The sequence below is a fragment of the Martes martes genome (assembly GCF_963455335.1).
Source record: "Martes martes genome assembly, chromosome: 15".
In the NCBI taxonomy this organism is placed as follows: domain Eukaryota; kingdom Metazoa; phylum Chordata; class Mammalia; order Carnivora; family Mustelidae; genus Martes; species Martes martes.
This window is the reverse complement of record NC_137903.1, coordinates 1,107,379-1,117,412: the sequence shown is the minus strand read 5'-3', so window position 1 is coordinate 1,117,412 and position 10,034 is coordinate 1,107,379. Positions and strand designations below refer to the sequence as shown.

Sequence of the window (10,034 nt, the reverse complement as noted above, 5' to 3'; positions counted from 1 at the left end):
AGCGCCTCCTGGCGGCCACACCTGGAACCGCAGCGGGGCGACGCGGCCCGCCCGGAGCGGACAAAGTCCAGGCGCGCTCCCCAGACGTCGCGTTTATTGCACCAGAACAGGGACAGGCTGTGCGCACCTCCGTCGGCTCCGTCCGGCGCCCGCGCCCCGCACCCCCCCCCCAGCTCCAGCTGCGTGCGCGGGTCCCGAGCGTGCTGCCCCGCGGCGCGGGGGGGCGCCCGGGGTCTTCAGGTGCCTGCTCCGCCGTGTCCAGCCTCTGGCTCCTTCCGTCATCGCGGGGGACTCCAGGGGCCAGTTCGCCTCTCGAAGTCCTGGGTCCGTGTGGCGGGCAACCTCAGCCGAGGTCAGAGGTAGAGCGAGGGCGCTGCTGGGGGCGGCGGCGCCGGCCTGGGGGGCGGGAAATCGAGAAAAAAGTTCAGAGGTCTCCTTTCCCCAGACCGTCGGCGCTGTGCAGGCGTCCCCCGCCCCCCTCCTCGCCTACCTGGACGGTACCACTAGGGGCGGGACTCCAGCTCCTGGGCCGGGCAGGTCACCCGAAGGGCGCCGGCCCTGGGGGTTGGCAGGCAGTGGCTTCCTCGGGGGTGGGGGCTTGGCAGGCCCCTGAGACTGAGAGAGAATACGCGAGGCTGGCTTGGGAGGGGCTGTCGTGTTGCCCACCCCTGTTGCTGGGGAGCACCAGTCTGTGGGGCTGGCCCCAGAGGTCACCTTCGTTCCGAACCAACCTGTCACCTTTAACGGACACCAGGGTATGGGTCCTCAGGTTCAGAGGGGGCATCTCACCATCTCACTATAGCCGCACAGCCCTGGGTGGGGGAGAGGCTGCGCCCTTCTCGCCCCACACTGTTACCTTCGGGCGCCTCACCGCCGGGTCAGCGGGCAGAGGGCGGGTGGGGGGATTGGGCCGGTCAGCCAGCTCAGCCTGGACAGAGAGAGGGGCAGCGCTGTGGGAGCACAGCCGGGGGCACAGGGGCGTGCAGTGGTTTTCTCCGGGGGGTTCAGTTCAACATGCAAAGTCAGCCAGGGGGCAGGCGAAGATGGGGACATGCGCAAAGGGCTCGTGAGACTGCCCGCAGAAGCCCCGGCGGAGGAAGGCGGGGGTCACAATGGTGTCCCTGGCCAGCTGCAGTCCTGCCACTGACCACCAGGTGGTGGTAGAAACCAAGCCAGGAGGCTCACCCTTTGCTGCCGCAGGGCGGGGCTCAGAGGGTCAGAAGGCTGAGGGGCGCCCCCGGCCCGGACCGAAGAGCGCCACCGGCAGGGAACAGGGGTGAGAACTGCAGCGGGGCGCCTCCCACCTGCACTGGGCCAGGGCGGGGCCTGGCCTGGATTTACCTGGAGTCTCTTGGGCACAGGGTCAGGAGGCAGCGGCCTGGAAGGGGGTGCCGGGAAGCCAAAAACACTAGGCTGCCGAGAGAGCGGGAGGGGCAGACGGGCAGGACGGGGGCGGGGCGGGGGAGAGCACAGAGACAGGTGCGGGCAGAGAGCAGTTAGTGCGGGGAGGGGCAGCCGGGGCCCTGGGGGCAGGGGCGGCGGTTACTCAGTTGCATGCAGAGAAGGGGTGACGAGTGGTGGAGGGAGCATGCGGGCCACCTGCACATGCACCCCTGTCATCAGCTCCAGGGGCTCACAGGGCACTCGCTGGCCCTGCCACACGTGCTGGCCTAGGCCTCATCGGGTCCTGGCCCCTTGGAGGCCATTTCTGGGCACCACCCCCCCCCCCCGCTGTCCTCCAGGGGCCCCTGCTGGGAGCACCAGGAACCCACCTCTCATGGCCACCAGCGTGGCCACAGCTCAAAAAGCTCAGCAGCCCCTCCTCTGGGTGACCGTCCCTCCCCACGGCAGACCGAACACTGCTGGGCCTGCAGCCGGGGGAGTGCCGGGGAGGGCCGGCTCTGACTCCGCTGACTGACTCTTGGGCAAGGGGAGCCTTTCTCTGAGTCTAGGGCCTTCCACACCCCCACCCCAGGGCCCACGCTGGGTGCCTGGGGAGGCGGGGCCGCTCTCCTCTGGTGTCCATACTTACCTTCGCCCCTGGCATCAGCAGGACCCTCTGCGGGGGCCCTGGGCATTCGGGGGGACCAGACTGGGCTGCCCTGAACATGGAGAAAGGCAAGGAGGGAGAGGGCCCAGACTCAGACCACGCTCTCCCTCCCCACGTGGCCCTTGAGTGGGGCTGACCCTTGGGCCTGGGCAGAGCAGCTTGAGGGTAGCTGAGGCCCGGTCAGAAGTTGGGGGGCAGCTCGTGAGCCTGGGGGTGTGCCCCGTCTACTCAACACAGGGCTGCTGGGCGGTCTGTGCCCTCTGTGGGTCTGGGTGCGAGGTGAGGCGTGACGGGGCCCACAGAGGGGAGTGAGGTGTGCATGCCAGGGGCCCGGCGCCAGGCGCTGCGGAGGGCCCGGGGTCGAGGAGGCCGGTACCTGTACTGGCAGCTGGGCCCTTTGAGCTGACACAGCCGCTGTCGCAGGCGGGCGCGGTGCCGGTAGCTGGCCCCCAGCAGCGTCAGGACCGCCAACAGCAGGAGGCTGAGAGGCAGCCCCGTGGTCAGGGAGCCGGTTGCTGCGGGGTGAGGGCAGGTGTGAGTGCGGGCCAGGGAAAGAGCCCCGCACCCAGGAAGGGGTGGGGGGGACAAAGGTAAGGCGCTCAGAGGACCGGAAGGGGTCAGAGAAGGGCGCCGGTGAAGGGTAAGCCACGCTGCCCTCCTCCCGGCCCCGGCCCGCCGCCCCCCGGCTACCTCTGACGCGGTTGGCGCAGTCAGGGGGGGCCCAGCCCTCCTCACAGTGGCAGTGTCCTCTGCTGTCGCAGACCTGGGGCGTAGAGGTTGAGCAGTGAGGGACCCTATGCGCTGGGGCCGTGTTTCCCTGTCCCTAGCCTTTCAGGATCTCGTCTCTGTCCGAGGTTGGACGGTGGCCGGCTGACGGGGGCGGAGACAGGGAGCCTGTGGCCTCGCCCGAGGACATGACCTCGAACCCAGCCGGCAGCGCCTTCACCGGGCACTGGGCTAGACCCTCTCACACTCATCTCCCGGACCCCAGGACGCCCCACTGGGTGGCTGAGGGAACTGAGCTCAGAGGGCTTAATAATGGGCCTCAGGTTGCACAGCTGGGAGGAAGCAGGGCGGATTAGGTGTGTGTGTGTGCCAAGCCTGGCACCGTCTGCCCCCTTCCGTGCCCGCCGTGCCCGCTCACCCCGTGTCCGTGGCATTTGCTTCGACATTCCTGGGCTTGCAGGACATCCACGGGCTGGCATTGGCCGTCCATGCACACCTGCCCAGGGGGGCGGGGGGAAAGCCAAGGTCAGAGCCTCACAGAGCGCTGCCCGCCCTGGGAGGCCACACCTGCTCTTACAGACCGAGACACCGAGGCTTGCGGCAGGACGGGCCGCCCCCGAGAGTCCGTGCCTCCCACACAGGCGGACCCCGGGGCCTGGGCTCGGCTCGTGTAGACGGCCCTCCCCTCTGGTGGCACCCACCGGCCCGCTCACCAGGCCAGGCCCGCAGGCGGTGCCGGGCAGACTCAGGAGGGGCTGCGCCACGTCGTCGCCCAGGTCCAGGTGGACCCAGCTGCAGTTCGCTCCCGGCTGGGTCCCGCTGGCCTCCAGCACCTCCCAGCGCAGATCCCGAGCGGTGCCCAACAGAGGCCGGGCCCGCCCCCCCTGGCACTGGAGCTGCCCGCAGACGGCGTCTCTGAGGTGGGGCAGAGGGTACCAGGTCAGGCTGAGGCTCCCCCGCCCCCAGAGGGGAGCCCAGGGGCCTCACTTACTTTGGGGCGCAGGACACGTAGCTGCCATTAGCGTTGCGCCCACAGCTCCCGAAGGCGTCCCCCCGAGTATTGGCGGCAAGGAGGCAAGGTGGCGGGGCGGGCTGGGCCCCAGGTCCCCAGAGAGCCTGGCACTGCTGAGCATAGGAGGCACAACGGCCCTGCACGCACATAGCCTCGCCGCCTGCACACGGCTCGCCATCTCCCAGGCTGGCATCGGGAGGGCACTGGGCACTGTCTCCCGAGCAGAACTCCGGTAAGTCACAGTCCCCTCTGGTAGGGCGGCACTGCCAGCCAGCCGGGCGTAGCTGTGGGGGCGAGGGAGTGTGCGTGTGGCTGCCAGTGGGTCCCACCGGGCCCCCGGGAGCCGGGACCCCCTTTCCACCCTGACCCTGGGCAGGTGGGCTCGGCTGGAGGGCGGGTCCCGTCTGCACCTACCTGGCAGTTGTGGCAGCAGAGCCCGTCGGATGCACACTGTGCCCCGGGCCTCAGCTGGCAGGTGAAGTGGTCACAGCAGGGGTCACTGCAGTCCTGAGGGCGGCAGGAGCACTGTCAGAGCAGACCGGGCGAGAGCCCACCCCTGCCCTCCGAGGACACACACAAGCTGCTGCTGGAGGCTGACATTGCTGTCCCCTGGGGAAGGGACAGAGGAGCAGCGAGCCAGGGTGAGGGCTCAGGCTTTGGGGGCGGGGCTCACATCCGGGAAGCCACAGTCACACTGCTCGCCGGGCTCCACGAGCTTGTTCCCGCAGATGGCGGCCAGAGAGGGCAGGCTGGGCAGCCGTTCGAGGAGGCAGCTGCCCATCCCTGCCAGAAGGGCTTTCTCTAGGGCCTGCCGGCTGCAGTTGCTGAAGTTCAGGCCTGGCAGGAAGCTGGAGAGGGGGGCGAGAAAGGTTGGGGCTGCAGGGTGGCCTCGGGGCCCTGGCCCTCCCCTGCCCGCCCCCACTCCTTCAGGGACTCACTCCGTGGAGGCCTCCATGATGCAGCTCTTGGCAGGGGCCGGCCCCGGGCAGGGGCAGTGGCTCCCCGGCAAGTCGTGGTCCAGGCCCAGGCTGTGGCCCAACTCATGCGCTATAGAGGAGGCGACCCCCAGGACGCTGGTGGAGTGGTCCTGGCATTGGGGAGGGGATACCCCGGGTCCAGCAGCAGCCTGAGTGCTCCCGTTCCCTCCTCATCTGACCTCCAGGCCCTCAGCACTGCCTCCCTCCTCACCTGCTGGCCACGGGAGAGGGTACCACGGGAGGGGGCACCACAGCAGTGGCCGCATCACCCAGCCCTGCCCCCACGCCCCCGCTCGGGGGCCGGCCACTCTGTAGGGGCTTCAGGGACTCCACGGCCCTCTAACTGGGGGGCCCTGACTGGGACGTAGGGAGGAGACCTGCGAGAGCTCACCACGTTCACCCCCCCCGAGAAGGCAGCGGAGCAGATGGAGTTCTGGACGGCCATGCCCACCGCGGGCCCGGAGAACGGCGCGGCGCTGTGGGGTCATGAGGCCAGAGTCAGGCCCAAGGCCCGGGGGGCCGGAGCCTCAGGGCCTCAGACAGGGCGTGGGCTGTGACCCGGCCAGGGCGGGGCCCGAGGGGGCTTACGTCACCAGCTGGGCACTGTCGTGGGGCAGTCGAGGGAGCAGGTCCCTCCTGCGCCATCCGAGGAACCTGTGCAGCGTGAGCCCCGGGTCCCGGCTCATCTCCACCAGGTCACGCTGGGTCCAGGCCTCCAGGCCCACGAGCACCACCCGCACGTTCAGGGGCCGGAAAAACTGAAAGGCCCGGGGCTCAGGAGAGGGGCTCCGGCGGCCCGGGGGCCGGCGGCGCGCAGCCCCGCCCAGCACTCACGGTGTCCAGGAGGAGGGTCACTTTCAGCATGCGGTCCAGCAGGCGCTGGGGGTCCGGGTACCTCTGGACCTGTGGGCCAGAGACGTGAGCAGGAAAAGCCGCAGCACAGGCGGTGGTAGGGCGGGGAGGACGCTCGGGGGCCACGCGCTCACCTCTGAATGATCGGCCACGATCACCAGCTCGATGGTCTTCGTCTCCGTCACCACGTCCCGCCTCCGCTGTGGGCAAGAAGGGGGGACAGCGGGCTCACCACGGCTCACGGCCAGCAGCCCACAGGGCCCACTCCCACCCCGGGCGGCCGAACGGAGGAGAGCCAAGAGCCCATTTCACGGATGCACCACGGGGCGCCTGCAAGGCCGGGGACGCGCCCAGGGTGGACCCACAAGTAGGTCACGGCGCTGGGAGCAGAGCCCTGCTTTTCTGGTTCCACAGTCAGTGCCTTTTCCAAATTAAAAAGAAAATAATAGGGGCACCTGGCTAGCTTAGTCGGTGCAACCTGTGACTCTCGATCTCGGGGTCATGAGTTCAAGCCCCACAGTGGCTGTAGAGATTATTAAAAAATAAAAAAATAAATCATAGGCGACGCTGTCATGCATGTGTCAGGCCCCGGGTCCGGTTCCAAGCACTGTGCTTGAATTATTGAATTGAATTATTCAATAATTGAATTATTCAATAATTCAATAATTGAATTATTGAATTACGGTGACAGGTAATTCAGCTAATCACCACCATAACCCTGAGAGGTAAGTCGTTTTATTATCCCTGGGTGGTGGGCTTTTTTTTTAATAAGATTTTATTTATTTGAGACAGAGACAGAGCAAGACAGCACAAGCAGGGGGAGGGACAGAGGGAGAAGGAGAAGCAGGCTCCCCGCCAGGGCGCGATCCCAGGACCCTCAGATCAGGACCTGAGCCGAAGGCGGATGCTTCCCTGACTGAACCCCCCAGGCGCCCCTGTTGTCCCTGTTTTATAAATCAGGAGATTGGATTCTTGTTGCTCAATGACTGGTAACTGTATTGTCTGTGGCTGAGTGAGAGTCCCTGCCTTGGGGATCTCAAGACTGGGGGAGGGAGTTTGGGGCAAGGACCTGCACGTGAATGGCGGCTCTGTCATTCATAGTGAATGACCCTGGGCAAGTCACTAACCTCTCCAGGCTTGTTTTCTCCCTCCAACAGAGCCACGGATATAGCCCATACCTCCCAGCATTGCTGGGAAGAGGAAAGGAGATTATGTTCACATAGGGGTGTGGATGGTGGCTGCCTAGAAGGTTCTGGAAACACAGGGCTCTGAGGGTCTGGGGCCTGGTCCCCGGGGACAGCAAAAGCCCAGCAGATTATCCTCACCCGGTGAGTGTGGCTATGGCTTTGTCCCCAGGGCCGCTCCAGGGGGACCTGCGTGGGCGCGGGTGCTCGCCGGCTCAGGGCACAAGTGTGGCCTGGCAGGAAGAGGTCTTGGGTCCGGAAGATATTCGGGGGCGCCCGAAGGTCCCCAGGCCCCAGGTCTAGGGTGTAGCTTCTCTCCGGGGACAGGATCACCAAACCCCTGGGAAGATCCAGCAAGTCAGAAGGCCTCCCAACTGCCAGCCTTGCGCACCCTCACTGTCCCCACCCCCACAGGACGTGCCCTCAGTACCTGAGCCCAGAGCAGGTGCAGACAGAGACCCAGGAGCCCGCGTGGCCCCGCACGGCCCCCTGGTAGCAGCAGTTTCCCTACAGCAGGGAGACAGCGGTGCTGAAGGCCAGGAGGCTGGCCTGTTGGTGACGCCAGGCTGTCCTCTAGGGATGGCGCCCTCGGGCGGCCCCTGCCTTCCTCCCGCAGGCCACAAACGGGGCACAGGACTCACCAGACTGTGGCCCACACTGACCACACGGGTGCCGTCAGGCTGGTACCACGTCAGGCTCGGGCGGCCTGGGACTAGCTCTCTGGGAAGAGAAAGCAGGGCGGTGACTGTTGCCTTCCTGTGGGCATGGTAACGGCCTGAGGCCTGGCCGTGGCAGAGCGGTGGAGGGGAGCCGCGTTCCCCCAGAGGCTGCAGACTGTTGTGGTTGGGTCCCAAACTGCCCGGCTACTGGGTTCTAATCTGGTTTGACCACATCTGAGCTGTGTGATCTTGGGCAAACTACTTAGCCTCTCTGGGCCTTGGCGTCTTCATGTATAACGCGAGGACAGTACTGAACAGTGCCTGCCCCACGGGCTGTCGCGAGGGTGGGATGAGTTCAAGTGCACGCTGGTGCTCTACCGCCGGCGGCTACGCTACCCGCATTGGTAACGTCCTGCCAGCGCGTTTACCTGTCCCGTAGGAGCTCCAGAACATGCCTCTCCCCATCCAGTCGCAGCGGGATCTGCAAGGCCTCAGGCGGCTGGGTCTGTGGGCCATACAGGGCCTGTCACCTCCCAGCCCTGCCCCAAACTCCTATCCTCTCTACCCAGAAGCCTTCAGGCCCTTCAGAGAGCACCAACTATTAGATCATGGGTGGGGGTGGGGGCGTCCCGAGGGAGGGGCCAGGAAGCCCTGCCCGGCTTGGGGCATTGTTCTGGGGGGTTGTGTGGGGAGGTCAAGGAAGGTATCTGAGCCGCCCCTTCTCGGCTTCCTGCCCAGAGAGGAAGCATCAGGGAAGACCCGGCCCGGGCCCCAGCCCTTCCTCTGACTCAGTGCTGGAGTTGGGGAAGAGGGGTGTTTGGTGAGGCCCTGACCTTCTCCAAGCACCCCTCCCGCCTCCCCCGGGGAGAAAACAGACAGAATGAGACCAAGAAGGCAAGCCTGGCCTCAGGACGTCCCTGCGGAAACGGGCGGCTGGGTGGGGGCAGAGGCCGGCAGATGTGGGGGCAGATGTGGAGGGCATGGGTGAAGCCAGGTGCCGGCGTGCGGCAGGAGGGGCGGCCCGCCCCGGGGTTGGCCCCGCTGCCCGGGGAGTCCTCTCACCTGTCCTCAGCCGCACTTTGCTCTGTGGGGTGACAGGGGTGTACGTCTTCATTCGAGGGGAGAGGGAGGCTCACCTCTGCAAGGCTGAGTGTGGCCGTGTCCGGAGGGATCTGGGGCTCCAAGGGTCCGCCCAGGGCTCTCTCTGGCCTTGCCCACTCCTTCTTGATGTCACCTGCAGGGCCCCCAGGACCCCCCGAGGGGATGCTGAGAGAGGCCACACCAGCGCTGGGCACAGCTGGTGCCCCCTGGGCATCCAGGCCCTTCTCTGCTTGAAGGACTCCTGCATTGCATGCTGGGACTTAAAGGAGAATTCTGAAGGGAAGGGTCTTCGCTTCAGCTCCCCGCTTTCATCCCAGCACCCCACCTTGCACGTCCTGCCTGCGGCCCCTCCCTGGCCCCCCCAGACCAATCTCAGGTTCTCGGGGGAGCCTCCTTTCCTAGTCCCTGGCAATCCCCCCCTAGGAACGCCCCCACTCAGGCCTGGGCAAAGCCTTGTGGCCCGGTGCCCACTCGCCCTCCCCTGTCCTCACAGCAGAGCTGTTGGGAACGCCCATCTCTGGGTGCGCAGTGCAAACACCCCTCCCTAAACACCCCCCCACAGGGTCAGGCACACCCGCTCGCCACAGCCCAGCCTCCTCCCCGAGCACCCCCGTCCCCACAATGGCCCTCTCTCTCCTCCGGCCAGCCCACCGCGCCTGCCCTCCCAGCCCCTGGCCCGAGACGGCAGCGGGAAGTGAAAGTCCCGAGGAGGAGTCGGTGTCAGCCTCTTTCCCGGCCAAGTCTCCCCTCCCCTGGCTCCTCCCGCGCTCCCGCCCGCTGGCTCCGCCGGGCTTCTGGTGGCATCAGCATCCGAGTGAGGGGTGCGTTGGCTGCTCAGGCCCAGGGATGGGGGCCCAGGAAGAGTCCTCTCCCCACTCGGCGCTCTGGCACCGGGTGCAATGGCCAGCTAGGCCCCAGAGGAGCGAAGACGTCAGTCCTGGGGAGCCGCGACCCTGTCCCACCATCCTGAGGGGGCGCTGGGCCAGAGCCTTCGGTGCCCGGCACCGGAGCCTGGAAGTGTCCGCGGGGACTGGGCAGAGGATGACCGCGCAGCAGGGGGCCCGGCATTCCCCCTCCTCTCCACTCCCCCGCCCGGTCGCCCAGTCGCAGGGCGCTCAGGCCCGGACAGCGAAGAGGGCGGGCCGCGCTCCGCTCGGGGGTCTCCCCCCGTCTCCAGCCGACCCCAGAGCCTCCCGACTTCCCCGCGCCTCCTCCCGTTCCGTCGCCCCCGCCCACTGCGGGCGGGGCACTCACCGACATCGGGGAGCGGCCGGGAGGACAGAGGGCTGCCTGCGCCCAGGAGCCCCAGGGCCCAGAGCAGCGCCAGCCGCATGGCAGCGGCGCCCCGGGCCGGCCGAGGGCAGCAGGTGCTGGGCCGCGCGCCGAGGAGCCGCGGCCGCCGGGTCTGCCTGGCGCACCCCGCCGCGCCGCGCCGCCACCAGGCCCCGCCCCGCCCCGCCCCCGCCCCCGCCC

The 10,034-nt window shown here is 67.4% G+C and overlaps 1 protein-coding gene across 6 annotated transcripts; it reads right to left on the bottom strand.

Annotated features, from left to right (window-relative positions):
* Positions 1 to 7: 7 nt before the first annotated feature.
* Positions 8 to 9,972, bottom strand: ADAM15 (ADAM metallopeptidase domain 15). Of its 6 annotated transcripts, XM_080824840.1 has the most exons (23): positions 9,816 to 9,972; positions 8,597 to 8,694; positions 7,889 to 7,965; positions 7,443 to 7,521; positions 7,232 to 7,308; positions 6,943 to 7,141; positions 5,752 to 5,817; positions 5,600 to 5,668; positions 5,354 to 5,523; positions 5,157 to 5,241; positions 4,727 to 4,875; positions 4,462 to 4,636; positions 4,203 to 4,295; positions 3,768 to 4,072; positions 3,490 to 3,691; positions 3,195 to 3,272; positions 2,741 to 2,813; positions 2,427 to 2,565; positions 2,033 to 2,102; positions 1,342 to 1,413; positions 857 to 928; positions 491 to 615; positions 8 to 396 (listed from the first exon to the last, which is right to left on the bottom strand). In XM_080824840.1, the coding sequence occupies exons 1-23, from the start codon at positions 9,892 to 9,894 to the stop codon at positions 354 to 356; spliced, it is 2,595 nt and encodes an 864-aa protein (XP_080680966.1). In that variant the 5' UTR covers positions 9,895 to 9,972; the 3' UTR covers positions 8 to 353. The 6 variants fall into 6 exon arrangements, 3 of the variants coding, with proteins under 3 accessions (XP_080680966.1, XP_080680967.1, XP_080680968.1); XM_080824841.1 differs by lacking the exon at positions 1,342 to 1,413; XR_013968046.1 differs by lacking the exon at positions 8 to 396 and having other exon boundaries at positions 496 to 615; positions 732 to 928.
* Between the last annotated feature and the right edge of the window lie 62 nt (positions 9,973 to 10,034).